General features: G+C 36.3%; 2 protein-coding genes across 2 annotated transcripts; one reads left to right on the top strand and one right to left on the bottom strand.

The window, feature by feature from the left end:
• The first annotated feature begins 36 nt into the window (after positions 1-36).
• LOC113668756 (replication factor C subunit 4) lies at positions 37-7,909 on the top strand. The gene is made up of 13 exons (XM_027184705.2): positions 37-282; positions 941-1,099; positions 2,129-2,189; positions 2,671-2,729; positions 3,210-3,279; positions 3,379-3,452; positions 3,875-3,995; positions 4,726-4,770; positions 5,230-5,310; positions 5,465-5,545; positions 6,335-6,379; positions 7,111-7,182; positions 7,627-7,909. The coding sequence occupies exons 1-13, from the start codon at positions 161-163 to the stop codon at positions 7,726-7,728; spliced, it is 1,092 nt and encodes a 363-aa protein (XP_027040506.2). The 5' UTR covers positions 37-160; the 3' UTR covers positions 7,729-7,909.
• A 1,596-nt stretch (positions 7,910-9,505) lies between these two features.
• LOC113668812 (borealin) lies at positions 9,506-18,241 on the bottom strand. Its single transcript, XM_027184769.2, has 14 exons — positions 17,962-18,241; positions 17,047-17,141; positions 16,535-16,568; positions 15,406-15,443; positions 15,092-15,156; positions 14,902-14,948; positions 14,536-14,582; positions 14,077-14,130; positions 13,178-13,287; positions 12,756-12,851; positions 12,005-12,052; positions 11,608-11,695; positions 11,063-11,152; positions 9,506-10,270 (listed from the first exon to the last, which is right to left on the bottom strand). The coding sequence occupies exons 1-14, from the start codon at positions 18,101-18,103 to the stop codon at positions 10,220-10,222; spliced, it is 1,005 nt and encodes a 334-aa protein (XP_027040570.2). The 5' UTR covers positions 18,104-18,241; the 3' UTR covers positions 9,506-10,219.
• Positions 18,242-18,245: the final 4 nt, after the last annotated feature.

Raw genomic sequence — 18,245 nt, 5'->3', positions numbered from 1 at the left:
AACTAGCATTTTAGAAGGAAACTGGGTATTAGCTGTGCCCAGTCTATTGCCGCGAAATTGGCGGGAAATATCTCGCCATGTTGAATAGAGCAACAAGTGACTAAGAAACTCGATTTGTTTCTGCGTTTGTTTTCATACAAGAAGAGCATCATCAGTAGAGATGGATGCTTTCTTACGAGGACAGAGTTCTACTGCTAGTTCTTCGAAGCTTAAGCAACAAACAGGCGAAGAAACAGCAGGATCTTCAAACAAAAGGGTTGTTGTTCCTTGGGTTGAAAAATAGTGAGTACCTTCGCTTTCCTTTGTCGTCCTTCTTCACTTCAATTTCTTTCAGACTTCGAGTACTCTAATTTTATTTTATTTTTTATCATGAAAAATCCCTGAGAGTGTCTGAACAAAGAGAGAAATTTTGGTTAAATAAATGTCAGCGTATCGTCTTGATGTTGCGTTGATGAGACAAGAGATTCTCATTGCTAACCCCAAGGAGATTATGAAACAGAAAGGAGAATAGGCTGTCTGATATAAACATTTATCGCCACTGAAGGTTCATCTATCAAACTAATGTCGTCTTTTTTCTTCAGTAGCTCTACTCAGTGTTAATTACTTAATTATTATCATACGTTCATTTTAAATTTTCTCAGCCGGTAACTGGATCAATTAATGGTTCAAAAATCTCTTCTCTACCAAAGTTTAACTTTGTAATTAATTAGTCTAGACAGGAAGGATATCATTTATATCAGTACTTCGAGTCAACGCTGGAATTTCATATGCCATGCTCTTTTCTTGTGACATAACCCCAAAAAGAGCATCTGTTATACCTTTTTTCTTCTGTTCCTTATCAATCTGATTACTTTATTTATATTTTTTGTTGTTTTTGTTCTACATAGATGGCAAAAAATTATGAAAAACTGTTCATGTCTTGTGATTCTCTTGTTGTTAGTCGCCCAAGATCTGTGGATGAAGTTGCTTATCAAGATGAAGTTGTGTCAGTGTTGAAAAAATCTCTAGAAGGAGTTGATCTCCCAAACTTGTTGTTTTATGGCCCTCCTGGCACAGGAAAAACATCCACAATACTTGCTATTGCAAGACAGCTGTTTGGGTAGGTTTATCCTCAGAAGTAAGGTCATTTTAAAGGTCTTTGCAGGAATTTTTAATGCCCATATTCTAGTCAAGTCTTAGTTCAAGTGCGCCTGAGTAAGACTTAACTATGGGCCGATCTATTTTTTCTTTTTTTAACATATTTTTCATTGTTTTCCCCAAAAGATCCTAGGCCAGTGAGCGCCTGACAAATGACCTAGGCTGGTCATTTGTCAGGCACTAACTTTTTTTGTGGTTCATTGTGTTGCATTCATGGGCAAAACATGTTACTCTCATCACTTAGTATAGATTGGTTCAAGCAAACTGTCAGAGAAAGCAGATGAAATGCCAGGGGCAACCTGACAGAAACCATACTTTTAGTGGCTTTATGCTACAGAAACAGGGATAAGGTCTACCTGTTAACCTTGGGCATGACGGTTGTCTCTTAGAGTACCCCTCTTGACCAGGATCCAGTTGTTCTAAGGGTAGACAACACTATTCAATGCATAAATCACTATTAAGGGGATAAATATTGATGAAAGGTACTGTGCTTGGTACTGCATAGAGATTCATCCAGTGGATAGCGTCATCCACCCTTCAAACAACCAGGACCAGGGATATAAATGGGTACCTGGAAACTATTAGGAAAACTCAGCAAACTGGTAGGAGGGAGTGAGAGTATTTTTTAATTGACTAACACACCACCTAGGAAGAGAAGGAACAGTTACACTTCTACTTCGTTCATGTTATTCAAACAGGTGTAAGCTATGGTGATTAAGGGGCCAATATGCTTTAACATGTGGCTCTAGTCTTTTAACATAGTCGCTTGAAGGTATATTGCAAATATCTTCCTTTTTTTCTTCCTTTTTGATGTTTTCAGAAATTTCGTCCAAATCACGCGACATACTTTTAAAGAATCATGCACCAAAACACTGCATTTTGACATATGCTAATAAGCTTTTGCGACACCAATATGGCGGAAGCCTAATTTGCATATGCCGTGACGTCACATGAAAACCAAGAATTGACCATAATTTCATTGCAATTTTAGACCTGAGCTTATGAGATCACGGGTGCTTGAATTAAATGCATCAGATGAACGTGGAATACAGGTCTGTTAAACTTCAGTGTTCTTCTGTAGAGTTTCTGTTCTCTCTATCAGGTGTAGAAATGTGTGTTATTGATTAAGTGTAAGGACAAAATTGCTAGGGCCAGGTTTTTTTTCCCATTTTTTGACCAGGACAATTGGCTCAGCCATCTTGACCAAATTATAATACAGGAAGTGTAGGCAAAGAAAAGACACCAAAATTTTGAGGTCTTTTTTTGGAACAAAGCTGTTCACAGTTTCAAGCTTGCTCACACTGGTAGCTAGTCTGAAGAGATGCCTTAGCATGCTTAATGTTTCTAGTTTGTTGTACAAGCTATCCAATGAAAGAGCTTGATCACATGCCCAAACAATAATGAGAAAAAAGGGAGTTGTTAAAATCAGTTTTAAATGTGAATTCTTAGAATGATAAATTTTAAAACTTTTTTTTTTTTTTTAAGAAAGTGTGGCTGCAATGTTGCAATGTTTTCATAATGTTTTATTTGCAGGTAGTGAGAGATAAAGTTAAGAAGTTTGCTCAACTGGCAGCCTCTGGTATTCGAACTGAGTAAGTCTTTTGTTTACAGTCCATCCACGCTATTCATAGATAGATCCTAGACCTTATTCTAAAATAACATAATTTTGATTCTTTGTTTTTCAATGCATAACTGCCCTTTTTGCCTCAAATCTCCAGAATGCAAAGGAATATTAAGCTCAGAGGCATCATTGGTCAATGCCAATGGTGACAGGAAATGATGTCTTTAACCCTTTAACTCCCAAGATCTCATTAGTTATTCTCCTTACTGTCTGCCATACAATTCATATGATTCTAATTTGGAGAATTTGGTATTGGATCAACCAATAATCCCCTAATTGATATTTTTCTTTAATCTCATTACTTCTCTGCTTAATATTGTACTAATAGTGTAAGGAGAAATTCTGTCTAGGTCACTAGTGGGACTTAAAGGGTTAAGAGAAAAAGTTTGCATTATTTTTATTTGTTGACATATGCATATCATATCACTGGTCATAAATTTTTTTCTTACAGTGGTACCCCATGCCCACCCTTCAAGCTGGTTATTTTGGATGAAGCAGATTCCATGACACCAAGTGCTCAGGTTTGAGCTTCTTTACTCTTCTTTATGTGTTAGCGTCAACTGACTGCTAAACTGCACACTTTGAAAACAGTATTTTTGATTTTTTTTTTAAATAAACAGGCAGCCTTGAGAAGAACCATGGAGAAGGAGACAAAAACCACAAGATTTTGTCTTATTTGTAACTATGTGAGCAGGTGATGACATTGAAAAGAACAGTGACTAATATTCATCTAATAACTGAGTTATCATTTTTTCACCTTTAATGAAAGTGACCTTATGTCAAATCTTTCTTGTGAGAATGCTTGTACTGACAAATCCTGCTGGGGCTGGTTCGCACTATGGCCCCCAATTTGGACCCCTCAGAAAACTGGACCTGTGACTTAGGCCACCAATCCCCAGTTGTTTGTATTATTATTATGGGTTGTATTTTCTATGTATTTGTTTCTGTTATGTTGAGAAAACACTTTTGGCAAGTTCTATTTCAAGGAATCTGAAGTCATTGTGAGATGAACTATGTATATCAGAATGAAACAAATCCTATTTAAGCTTGCATTTCAAGTGTATTGTTAGACAGCCCAAAAAAAAAGCATTTTATCATTTACATTTTATCTTGCAGAATTATTGAGCCCCTGACTTCCCGTTGTTCCAAATTTCGTTTTAAGCCATTATCTACAGATACTTTAGAGAAGAGACTCAACATGATTTGTGGAAAGGAAAATGTGAAATGTGATAAAAAGGTAAAACCTGTGAGTAAATTTTGAATGAGCTCAACTTTAAGATCTTTTAGAAGAAGTATTTAAACTTATGATTGTGCAATACTTTGACAGACAGCTCTTCCAAACTATTCCTCTGCAGTTCATGAAGTTTATTATCTTAACAATTAATGGTAAAATTTCATATTCGCCTGTGTTAGAGAATGTAGTATCTCCAATTAGAGGAATGTTTACCTAATGATTTGTGATTTTACCCTCTTTTCTCAAAGACTTCCATCCAATGGACACATTGGCCGTTTTTATGCTAGAGATGTTAAAGTTGTCTAAGACGTTAAAGTCATCTCGAGACGACTTTAACTTCTTAGTCAACTTTAACGTCTCTAGCATAAAAACGGCCATTAATGGTGGTCCTCAATGACAAAAAAATTTGCATATGTTACCTTTACTGAAAGTACTTCTTTATTGGGAGATTCTAATTTAATCCTTTAACTTCCATGACTGACTAAGAGAGAATTTATGTGGACAGCTGCAATGCAATATCAAATAGACAGGTGATAAGAAGAAAGAAAAATATCATTTAGGGGATTAGCTGATACAATACCAAATTCTCCAAACTAACATAAGAATTGTATGGCAGACAGTAAGGAGAATTACTAATCAGATCTTGAGAGTGAAAGGGTTAAAGTTTTCTAAGCTCTGAGGGTATTCCCTGTATGAAGGTACCACTGCAGTAATAAACTTCTCTTCTCAACAGGCGATACAAGAATTGATTAAGATATCAGAAGGTGACATGAGGAAGGTGAGAAAGGAAGTGTTGAATGATCTGTAAAGAAAACAGTGTGTCTTTTGATGGACTGTCAAAGCATTTCATTTAGTTTTTTTTTTCCTACTCAACAGGTATTAGCAAACGAATGACTGTTTTTAAGATGCGTTAGGTACTTGTGAAATTGTATAACAGGGTATTATAAACAAACTGAGTGTCATATTTCAGTAATCAGATTTTCTCTTTCCACCATTTACACCATGTTCATTCAATTACCACATGTTTTTTTTTATGTGGAGATTTTGACATAGGTCACTGCAGGTGCCTTGAATGGATAGAGAAAATGTGGCCATCAGATTATTTTATCTCCACATTACATCTCTAATTGCTTACACTGTATGCTCCATACCAATCCTTCTATATACTCATGCACCCCCTTGCATTGATGAAACAAACCCTTTTTTATAACATTTATTGCATGGCTTGTTTTTAAAGGCTATAACATACCTACAGAGTGCTCAAAGATTGAAGGGTGAAGACATGGTAGAAGCCGATGATATCAGTGAAATAGCTGGGGTGAGATACAACTGCAACTACAGTATTACGTTTATTAAATCAAAGGCTTGCAATGTTACATGTTTTTAATGTAACATGAAACAAAAAATATATACAGTGACTTATTTGTATCAAGAAAATAATGAACACATGCCATTTGGTGACTTTTCTCCAGGTTGTACCAAGTAAAATGGCAGACAAACTTTTTGAGGCTTGTGGATCAGACTCATTTGAAAAACTTGATGCTACAGTTCAGGTAAGGGACTAATTTTGTTGATCATCTTTTTATTTCTGAAAGATGTGGTGGCCTAATCCTTGGTTACTTCTCTGTGCTCCTAATTTAAAGACTCTTGTTTGAGCCAAGGCTTTACTTTGACTAAGAACAGAACACAGTTGATCAATGCAAGTCTCAAACAGGGGCATAGCTATGGGGGTTTTTAGCCCCCCCCTGCCTTTGTCAGCTACATTTTTGTAAATTTGTGATATGTTATGACACATAAATGTTAGAATTCAGGTTTGCGATATTGGAATACCTTTGATAACATATTGTGTTTTAACAGTTATCCTGACAGCCCTCAAAAGCTATAAACTTGATCAGAAAACCCCTTTTAATTAAATGCTGAAGGAACAGTACAAGTCAAGTTTGACTTAAAAATCCCAAATCCACTGTTTTGTCATGCGCAACAAAACTGAAAATGAAACAAAGTCTGTAACTGCACATGCCAGGGTGTAAGTGCCAACTGAGTTCTTTCAAAGTTTTTTATCAATTCCATAAATGCAGAAAAGTTTGCAACACATTGTTTCATTAATTCCAAAGAGTTGTGGAACACATGTAATTGTACATGTAATTACAGACATGGTTGAATGTGAACTGAAAAAAATATCTTAGTTGTGTAGAGACAGAGGTTCCAGCTTTTCGACCACTTGACCTAATTTTTTGCCCATGACTTACCAAAGTTACTCAGTTTAATAACAGTGGTTATTACATACTTTAGGGACCTTACATTAATCTACTTTTTTTTTTACAACATGTAACATTTGCCAGGAAATAATAGCTGAGGGTCATGCAGCTGCTCAGGTCATCAACCAGGTATGATGAGACCCTCTGAGTTATGATAAATCTGTTGTTGTTTCCTGCAACAAGTTTTTAACATCTGCATCCCCTGTGAGGATTCATATTCCAGCCAGATTTAGTTTCAAGGCTGCGCTTTGTATAAATAAGTTGGGCCATACAATTTGCTGACAATTTGCATCCTAAAATCTAAGAAGTATCTAACAAGTACCCTAAAAGTATGCAAGTTCTCCATACTGTTCTCTACACTCTTGTTATGGTTCTTTAAAGGAGAATTTGTCTAATGATCCAATGCTGCTTGAGATTTCAATTATTTCCTTCGTTCTTGTGACTGTAATGTTTGATTCAGGGGTGATACTGTTGGCAGAAATATTAGTTCACTCTTAGGAGTGAACTGGTTAAGCCATATGCTATTTTTCGTTTGTTTGTTTTTTTTAATTTTAAACACACACTGTTTACATCATAATCTTTTACTTTGATTTTTGACCCTTAACTCTCAGTGATTATTATGTTACATCTCTCTGTAATATCCTCGCATTATCCAGCAAACAGGTAGTGAAAATAATCAAACTTATAAGTTAGAAGTTGTTATCTGGATCTAACACCAAATTCTTGGAAATGTGAAGTAGTTCAATGGGAGAATTTACAATCAGATCTTGGGACTTAAAGGGTTTATTACCCTCCTGAACCCAGCAAATGTCTTCCAAAGTCAAAAGAATTAACAGAAGGGTTTGTTTCCAACCAACCAGGTTCATGACAGAATTATTGAAATGGCTGAGTTAAACGACCATCAAAAATCTGCCATTATGGAAAAAATAGCTGTAAGTACTTTAAGATTTTCTTAAAACTTCATTATTCTTCGACTAGTTTCAGTTCCATGCTTGAAATTTTGTTATCGCCTAAATTTATTGTATGACTTAGACTTGCCTAACTTTGTAACTAACTTTTGCATTTCTTCGCCCACGGGAAAGTCACGTAGACCTTTAGCAACGCAAGGGGGTGAGAGGTTTGCACACCTCTCCTCGACTTGACTCCAATCTTCCCTCGGGCGGAAAAACGCGCGTCCTGCAGTGCTCATGGCAAGGGCCTGTTAGCAGGCTAGAGAGAAGGTGAATTCTGGGTTCTTGTGTAGCTCCAAAAAAACATCACAGTCGCTTTGCCGTCGTCGTGGTGGCTCATTCGACTCCTCATAGATAAAGGTTTTTACGGTAATATTTACCATTCCCTGTAACAACACACGTTACAGTCTTTACTTTTTTTTTTAGATCGTCGACAAAAGTCTTTGTGATGGAGCTGATGAATATTTGCAAATTTTAAACTTGTGTTCCGTCATGATGCAACAGTTTTGCCATGCTGGACAAACATGAAAAGGTCAGAAAGGAAAAGTTGGAACGGAAACATCCCCATCGTTGGTCGTCATACCGTTTCAGTTATATTGTGTAAATTACTAGTAAAAGGTTTACCCAATTAAAACAGCTATACAATTCTTAGCCGCACCTCTGAATAGTTATTGACTTAATATAAATCTCGGATTGAGATCTTTTAAAAGGTCGCCCAAGTTTGTCGGCGAAGTGCCATACGATGTCGGCAAAATGAAAGACTACGTTTTCGAAGTCACCGGTTTGTCGGCGAGTTGACTAAAGTCAACTATCGGCGAGTTGACATATCAGGGAAGTGACCGGGTACCGTAGAAACGGGCCCATAGAAACACGCTTGATTCGGCTCGGTAGAGTGTTCCTTTTCTGGTTTTTTACAAAGCGAGTGCAGGGTCACACTGATTGCCCGTCAATTACACTCTTGTCACATCGCCAGTTTCATTGGATATCTCTGATTTGACTATTAGGCCAATTGCTTGCCCATAATTGCGTTCTCTACTGTTGCTCAACCACTACTTATTTGAAAAAAATATTTAATAAAAACTAGTCAAGGTACTCTCAGTCGTATTTTTTTCCTAAGTATGTCGAAGTTGGTTCGTAAAGAAACATGGGTCACACAAGGCATGAACAGTAAACTCATTTGGTATGTCATCTCTAGATTGCGCACTGCGAACATTTTATCCTGGCAAAAAATTGGTATGAAAATACTTCAACTCGTAACATAACGGTTCTGTAATTCATGCAACGAACAAAATACTGAGGGTTATCCGTTAAAATGTACGCAAGAAAACAGGACTTACACTTATTTTATATCAAGTGTGCACCCACAAGTCAAAGTTTTACATTTTTTTTTTTCTCATAGTGCGGTACAAAAGAACCCCGCAAACTCGAACTCAGTTAATTCTTACCTCAGGTTAACACGAACAAGATCCAATTTCCCTAGTGTTTGAGCCCAATTTTTTCAGTTATAAGCTGTCAGCTAACTCGACAGTCAGTTTCCTCAAAATAATTTTGCTTTCCCTCAGCTCAAATATGGGTCACTACCACTTTTTATAAGTATGGGACTTCGCTGCACGATGCGAGCTCCGCTTTAAGTTTGTGCACAGAACCAAACGAGTTTTAAAATGGTTAACCTTATCGAAACCTAACGTGCAAGAAAATATCATTTTGATTGAACGAAATCATATGAAAATAACCAAATGGATGTGCTTATCGTACCTTGGCTTGATATTACATTGCGAGCACGATGGAGTTTGAGATTAGTTTTTGATCGGTCGCTGAGAAAGATTAATAGATGCTAAGTGTGTTATCTGCTTGAGACAAATTCGAGGCATACGACTGGTTATTTTAAGTTTCCTAATGATATAAAAAGAAATGCAAACTTTCAGGGAATGGAACGATCTGGGAATTCTTCATATTGCTCTTGTTCATTCCATGTGAAGCACATTGAAATGTTAATTCAAAACAGAAAACAAAATTTGATTTTAAGTCATTTTATCAATATTGGTCTCGTTCAGACAATTCGTTGTTTTGAATAGTTTACCCCATTGTTTCTTGTGCTAAGTATAATTATTTACAAGATTATTTTCGAGGCTCAAGCACAGGAATATTTGCTTTAGTTTTCTTTTCTCTCAATCAACACCCCATGCTATTCAAACATCTCCGCACGCAGTATTTTTTGAAAAACGTATGAAAAACCAAGTGACTAAATCGAATGTTGCGTTATGATAAAAAATACACCTAACTTGGGTTTACTGAATGATACCAATTTCTCTAGCAGTGTCATAATTTTGTTACTTCAGTTTTAGCCGTCGTGTTGGAAAATGTAACGAGGCAGTATTATTGAAACAGGGAAGGAAAGACGAAAATGTAACAGTTATTTAATGCTCAATAACCAGCCCGCTGTAGAGAAAAATTCAGCAATCTAACCAACACTTATCTAATATTTTAAGTCAATTTTGCAATTCCAAATTGATAAACACAAAGGTTTTTTCGGGTTGTTTTGCAATCTCACATCTGAATAGTTCTATGTTGAAAGACACACTGAAGTGAAAAATTCTCAGAGCATAGTAAGTGAATAAAACAAGTAAACACAAACATACATGGAGCACTTTTCAATCAAGTGTCAGAAAAACGAAAACTAAGGTAATCACAAAGGCCAATCAGAATAGAGGAAGGTATCTTTAAGAGCCAATGAGAACTCAAAGTAAAACCGACCAAACTGCCTACAGCGCGGGCACGTGGGCAACCAAATCGTGATTGGTTCAGTTTTGCATATGATTGGTCATGAGGGTGACGCAAGTTTTCTGGACCAATCAAAAAGCGGCCACATTACTTTCGACATTCAATTAAAAAATTGCTCTAAACAATCAAATAACACGCTTTCAACATTTTTTCATAAGTCCTAATCTTAGTACAGTGTTAACTTAGGTTTCTTGTCATCAGCAAAATAAAATGTACTGACAGAAAAGGAAATTAAGAATCACTTTTTCTCTGCTGGAGTTGGCATGGCCAGGAGCTGTGAAAGCTTTTGCTGCAAGAAAAATAAATATTGCAACGTGTTTGTAAGTACTTTCACAACAACCAACCAGTGCGAGGCGCGGGAAAAAAATCACGGCTACGGTTTAGAAAACAACCAATCAGTGCGAAGCGCGGGAAAAAAATCATGGCTACGCTTCAGAAAACAACCAATCAGTGCGAAGCGCGGTTAGGCGGAGAATACAAACGTTGGGAAGAGCGGGAATGCGAAAGAGCTTTACAAAATGCGGGAAAACACACAAACAGTGGGACGAGCAGGAAGGCATGTACCAAGTACTAGAAGAGGGGAAAACTGGGATACGTGCTATAAATAAGAAGCTCGGAAACGTATGCAACTAATGCCAACCCCCTAGCGCGGGGAAACTTAAGCTAAAAAAGAAAATATTATACGAAAGTCAAAATGCCTAAAGTAGTTTCCTTTCTGAGTTGATAACGTAAATTGGTCACCGTAAAGAGTTGCAAAGCTGAAGTTTCGAGCGTTAGCCCTTTGTCAGAGCGAATGGAGGAATTGTGGGTTGTGTGTGTGTGTTTTATATGCAGCGGAGCTCCATTTTCCACACAGAAACACACACAACCCACAATTCCTCTATTCTCTCTGACGAAACATCAGCTTTGCAATTCTTTACAGTGGCCAATTATCAACCCAGTTGATAATACCACATTACCCTGTTACACTCTCCCACCGACGCAGCATCAGTTTCTTTATAAACTAACACCACTTTTCGTTGAGAAATTAATTTTAACTTGACTCTAAAGAGAGTACCTGTTCACAAGTATATGCACACACCTGCAATAATTCCACATTCTTCCTTGCCGCGTCGTTCAAAATCGTCGATTGCGACGGGCTCAGGTGAGAGGTGGGATTAAGTTGAATCCTCTAGGAAAGATGTTTAAAATGACAATAACAGTTACAAGAGGAGAAAAGGTCAACATGAAAATCTGATCTTACCCTTTACAAAATATTGATTGTCAATACAGCGCTTTGGTGGGGCATTTGAACAATATTTTGGCCCCGGGGAGAGCGGGGGGTCATTACCCAGGAAGATGTTGAAACTTAAAAGTAATAAACGCATAACCTTCAAAGCCTTTACTGACGATTGATTCGCGAGATGACCATACATGTACATTAATAGACCGGAACAAGTTAGAGACAACTTCCGCACAGTCTCATAACATTTGACTGATGAATATTGTCGTAATCAGTAAAATTAACAGGGAACTGACCAATGAGCTCATACACTCTCTTTGGACTGAGTTTTTATCAAGATTGGTCTCACTTAACTGACCAGGGTACATGTAGTAACCGAAATGACATTATTGCAGAACTCTTACCCGTCCGTTACCAAGGGAAATAGAAAGCTGCGGTGTGTTTTGGGCTGGAGCGCTATTAACAATGGGCGATCCGTTCAGAGACATGATACTGAAAAAAAGAATTCTGATCAATGATCAATACAGAGTACTAAGAACAATATCCGTACATACAATTCTGTAACACTACAATTGTCCCTTAATTCATGATTATACCACTGAGTGTATGACACCATGTTTTCGTATTTTTTATTGGCTAAAGAGCAATATAAATAACTGACAGAGCTAAAAAAAAAAAAGAATTTGTCATAAGGTGCCTTTTTCTTCATTATTAGTGGCATAAATAATAAGTTCTATTTACATAAACACGTAATATGTGTTTGTTCAGGTAATTTCACATTATTGGCTCTATAGTACCTACCTTTCACCAACTTTTGGTTCTCGTAGCAAGGCAGGAGTCACTGGTAACCTTTAAACATATAGAACAAAAAGATCACAATGGCTTCATTGATTTAACCCTCTATACCTTAACATATTCTATTCTCACTGCATTTCCCAAGGTTTAACAAGGAGAATTTGTTTAACAATGACAAGCTTCTTTAGCTGGTGATTATTTCCTTTAATCTCACAGAGGTTTCAAAACAAGCCAGCAACTGCTAGAGTTCTGCCAGCTACCCTAACATGTCACTTGTTCCTCAGGTCAAAATAATTACCTTAACCCTTTACCTCTCATGATTGACCGAGACAGAATTTCTCCTTACAATACCAACACAACATCAACCAGTAAAAGAAAAATATCAATTTGGAGATAATTAGTTGATCCAGTACTAAATTCTCAGAACTAACATTATGAGAATTGTATGGTTGACAGTAAGGAGAAATGACAAATTTGATCTGGAGTTAAGGGTTAATGCACTTTTCACAGTCACCTACTTTAGCAGAGTCTGATTCCTGCTTCAAATCAAATTTGAAACCCCTGTCTCATGACCTTCATGTTTGAATCAGGGGTGATATTGTAGGAGAAATTAGATGCTAGTCACTCTTACAGGTTGAAAGGTTAAGTGCCACATGAATGTTGGAAAACCCCCACTGCTAAATAGAGCATCAAAACAAACTTAGAATACAATGTACTATTCAGGTATGTTGAGCAAAAATTTTATGTATAAACTAACCGTGGGTCAAACTTTGGTGTCACCATTGGTGTGTTGCTGTAAGGAATTCCCCTCACTGCTGGTGTTGCAAAGTGAGCTTTGGGTTGTACCCTTTTGCTAATAATACAGAACCATACCATGAAATTACAAAATAATACTATTTATCAATATATTGACTGAGTGAAAGGGAAAATATCTGGCTCTAGGTCATGAAACACAGACTGAGGGCAAGCAAGGTCTGTGCATCATGAAGGATAGCCAAATATTTACCTGACCAGTCCAACCAAACTCAGTCAATAACTATTTTAATACACTGAGTCACCAACAAATCTACCAAAGCATTCTGTAATTGTTTGCACTTGATCAATCATTGGTTGTTTGAGTTTGCATATTAGGGCAGAACTGTCCACAAACATTGAAAAAAAATTGTCGGGCATACTTACCTTGTGCGTTTCCCAGTAGAAGGTGGTGCAACTGTAATGCTATCTTTTGTTTTGCGAGTCTTGGCTGATCTTGTGTTCTTATCCACTGTGCTGGGAGACATGTCTTTTCTCTATTGAGGAATGATGCATCAGACAGTCATTTTACTTTTGGATGTACTCAAAATAAAGTATTCATACTGTACATGTGTGTATTCCAATTCATTGTTCATATAACATGTTGCAATCTCTTTCAACTTTTTATTATAAATACTTTTGAATTTAACTAAAGGCTCATTGTCATATTTTGATAAACTCTCGTTTAGGGGATCCCTAAGAATGGCTAACATCTAAATTCTCTTTAGAACATCACCCCTAAGACACACATTAAGGAAATGAACACCAACTAAAGGTGCTCTTGCTTGTTATAAGCAAATTCTCCTAGTCAGCACCACAAGAAATGTATAGAGAACAGCATGGAAAATAAGCATACTGATATGATGATCATAAGACATCAAAGTATTGTTTCTTCATGGGATCCATTACGAAGGAAAGCGACAAAAGACTTCCTAGTATCTTTTAGTTTACATTTGGTGTTTATACCAAGGTGCTTTCTCATAAACCATCAACTTTTTCACGCAGTAGGGTAATAAGTAGTGCAAGAAATAACTAACTCAGTTGAGGAATTGTTTTTTGATTGACTACCAAATTCTTACATCTAAAATAAGAAAAAATGTATGGCAAGCAGTGTAGAGAATCAATATCTAGATCTTGGGGTAAGCTGGTTAAGCTGTCAGGCAAAGCTCTCACAATAATAAGATAAGTACTAAAATTAGCCTCTTTTGACTTCTGAAATACATGTATTAGCTAGGAGTGACATTGGGAGTTTCCTCATAAATTAGTGACTGCATACTCATTTTCACCTTTCTTGGACGCAGTGATCTTGGAGCTGCGGTTGGTTCCAAGAACCCAGGTTCCTGAAAACAAAGTGAAATATTTGAAAGCTACAAAACATCATTGTAATCAGATCCCTAACCCTAACCCTTAGGAAGTTTTCTTTAAAGAATTGATTCTACAAAGAGGCAAAATGTACACCTAGTTTTTATTGCTTACAAAGGTCATCTTAAAAAGTTCTTTGATAACAATAATACTGCTAAAACCACAGCAAATTTAATGCTGAAATAATTTATAACAAAACTATAGCAAATAGCAAATCTCTGTTGATTCCATGAAGGAAAAAGGAATGTTTACATTACAAGTTTCTTATCTGCTTTCCTGGGTTAGGTTGCCCCTTAGACATTGTGGCAGAAATGGCAAGTTGGGTGAGAGCTAGTTCAATTAAAAAGGTTTGGTTATGATGCAGAATAAAAATTTCCACTCACATTTAGTTTCACATTTCCTGTCTGATCCTCACTTTTGACTTTGATTCCTACAAGAAGAGGATTACAAAGCAAAGCTGATGTTGAAAGAAGTTTATATGAGAGCGGAATAAAACACACTCATATAAATCATATACATCACATTGTAACAGTGTGAGCTTGTAAGTTATGACAGATGCCTTGATCAAGCCTCTGGTTTGGACACCTTTTGTGTATATGTTGCTCTTCAAATTTTTCTCTGAGTTAAATTTTTGCTACCGGTCTAAACTAAATGTTACTATGTCTAATCTATTGTGATGGAATTTAGAGTTTATCTTTACAAGCATGAGGAAACATTATGGAATGACACAGTGTTCATCAAACATGTACCTGATGGAGTTTTCAATGGCAGGTTTCCAAGTTCAGTGAATGGATCTCTGTGGACAAACAATGCCAAAATTATATATCGGTGATCACACATATCTGTCTAAGAACTATTGAGTAGCTTGAATTGAAAAAGAGCAAAAAGAGTAGGTCTGGTGGACACTTGCAAGGGGTCACAAGCATCTCTACTTTATACCTCGTAGTAGCTTTTGTTGTTGGTTGTAGAACTGATCTTGTCATTTCAGTTACAAGTTTAGAAGCCTGTAAAATCAAGCAATTACAGGAGATGTTGAATTATACGTGTTAAGTGAAAGATTCTCTTACCATTTTTATGTATTTCATATTTCATGTACATGCTGCATACATTCTTACACATGTTGTTGACAAAAATACAAAATGGATAGAGTCTGTTTATCCTAACTTGATTACTCAAGATGCTTGAGTGTTATTCAAGAGAAGCTTAAGATAGTTTGTTATTCATTGATAAATTATTGTTAGTATTAATATTACCTCATTTAGAGCAGTTTCATTCACCTCACCACCCTGAGCTAAAAAGAGATTGAAGACAGGTGTATAAACATAACAGAATAAAGTGGACTGGTACTAATAATTGAGAGCATCATAGCTGGGCACAGTGGTCTACTCTCAATTACCATTTACCAGTAGCTTGTGTGCAGGCTCTCATTACTGGAGTTTTGGCATGAGTGTCTCTTCCCTCCTAGTAAAATATTAGGCCTTGAGCATCCCTAGCCAGCAAGAAGTCTGTAAAGAGTTTAGCACTGATAGTGAGTTCTACACCCTCTGCAAAACCTCTCCTGGACTCATGAATAAAGGGGGTAGTTTTCAAAAGAAACTGTGGTGCCAGGTCAGAGGGAGAGTATAACAAGGTAATCTGTTACTATCAACAAAGTTGTTAACATAAATTGGCCACTGTTAAGAGTTTGAAAGCTGACGTTTTGAGCATTAGCTCTTTGTCATTTGCTCTAAATAAAGGGCTAACACCCAAAATGTCAGCTTTTAAACTCTTAATGGTAACTAATTTACATTATCAGCTCAGTTGATAATACCAAATTACCTCTTCCTGACTTATCTCAAATGTCCCCACTGGCAGAGAAAAGTGTGTCCCAAATCAGTAATAATGAGGACCTGCTAACAGAATAATTGACCAGTGACCTTGCAGATTGTGTCTGCAAGGTATCAATGAAGGTGGATCTAACTTGCAGTGGGCTTTTGCAGCCCATCCAGGAAAAAAATGGATACTACAAGAGACAGATAGTTATAATGCAAAAGTTTTAATTGACTTGTCATGTGATGTCATTCAATCCTTTATAATGAGTTTCCTGGAATGAATACTGTACTGGTCTCAATGGAAATCTATAGTACATACACATTCATCAAGACCTTTAGTAAGAGGTACACAGTTCATGATGTTCAAAATCTTTCCTAAAGCAGCCACCATTTGGTCTTAATCCTGCAACAAGCTTTCTCCTCAAGTTTGATTGCAAGATCACACAGCCAATGCAAAGGCAACTAACTTCTTCTCAATGAAGTACTTAAGACAAACTATTACTGCCAGCTGACAGCAACCCATTTTTAACAACGTTCCATGAATAGAGCTCTACAACTTCCAGTCACATACCTCGATAATCACTTAGCTTCATCTTTCTTATATTCTGTATAAACAAGATCAAAAGTTGATAGTATTATAAATGCAATTCAACAAGTCAATTGGTCTGATCACATTGTTAATGACAACAACTACATCCACATTTGTTAAAAGTTTCAAAGTACTGGTCTTTAAATAATATTTTGTAATGCAAATTTTGCAATGGGAAGCAAGTAAAGCTTGGGGTTGATTATTGAAATAACTACAAGTTAAAGTAAAGGAAGATAAGCCTCCAAGTGTATTTGAAAAAAATCTGAGAATTTCATTTAAGCAACATGTCACACATCATTAGTCATAATAATACACATTGTTGTCTAATGAGGGCAATTACCAGTAACTATCCTGTAATTTAATTAATTTGAACCAAAGATGAAATTCTTAAACATACAGTATTCCTAAGTAAATTTTTCTTGTTTTTTGTTTTAAAATTACTGGTCCTCTTGACTCCTCAAACATACATGCACCTCAGCTAGTTAGGAACCTACCATTGGAAGTTTCAAGATCTCCAAAGAAAAAGCTCCTTTCACTTTACAGATCATGTCATAACCCCTGGCTTTCATCTTTTCCACTCTCTCTTGAACTACATGTGAACAAGCATGGGAAATATTACAACAAACTGCAATCAGGTCCAAGTCATTTATTGGCAGAACACATTCCAAAGAGTTATGATTTAGTGACATATATATGGTGGCAAGTTTGAGTAAAAAATTATATTTTCAAGACATATAAAATGAAATCTGGAGCTTATTTCAGCTATGATTCTTACATATAAACTGGGCAAAAATTTAACTTAGATTGAGAAAACGTATCGTTCACTTTAGAAAGCCACACCGGCACCATAACATTGCCGGTTTAATAGTCATTAATGCGATCACTTCGATTCTATAAAAGTTTCAGTTGAAATAACATAACAACTTAATTTAAGTGTCCATGTCTTTTACTTAAAAAGCTAATTGGGGAATTTAAAATAATAGGGAAAAAATGATAAATGAGTTAATACATGGTATCACCAGATAAATTCATAATTCACTAAAATCTGAAATTTATAAAAAGTTAAAATTTAAAAGTTAAAAGTAACGGAGCTATCCCCCACCAAAATATACATAAAAATGCTAAATATGTTTCTTAAAATTCTCAAGAACTACAAATAAGACAGCAGCCACAATTTTCAGTTATAGGATCTACAAGATTAAACCGCTGTATTTTGGACTTAAAGGATTGTGAGGTACGTTTGTCCGTGATTTTGCCGTTCAGTTTATAACATTTATATATGGTCCAAAGTACCTTAAAGAATGTTTCCCGTAATGTACATTATTAAAATATAGTGTTAAGCTGAATTATAAGTAAGTTTACCACATGTTCGTCAAAAAATAAAACAGTTAGCTTTACAATATCTGTACCTTGCATGTTTAAATCTTTCAAATAAATATCCAACTTTGCTTTGCGTTCATCGATGCTCATTGAAGAGTCGAGATCGCCCTCTGGAAGCACCGGCCGCATACGACTAGTTTGATTCTTTCTCGCCTTTTTTCTACGCGGCATCTTCTCTATTTTTCAAGAAAATAAGAGAAGCTGAAACCAAAATGATAAACAATAACTGATACAAATTTCGAAAAGACGCCTGCGAATCTGTTAAATTTTGAAACTTGCGCCTTTCAGTAGCTGCTAGGTTACAAAGCCACTT

This window comes from Pocillopora damicornis, chromosome 6, assembly GCF_964200805.1.
Source record: "Pocillopora damicornis chromosome 6, jaPocDami1.2, whole genome shotgun sequence".
NCBI lineage: Eukaryota > Metazoa > Cnidaria > Anthozoa > Scleractinia > Pocilloporidae > Pocillopora > Pocillopora damicornis.
The sequence above is the reverse complement of the archived record's forward strand: the minus strand, read 5'-3'. Positions and strand labels throughout refer to the sequence as shown.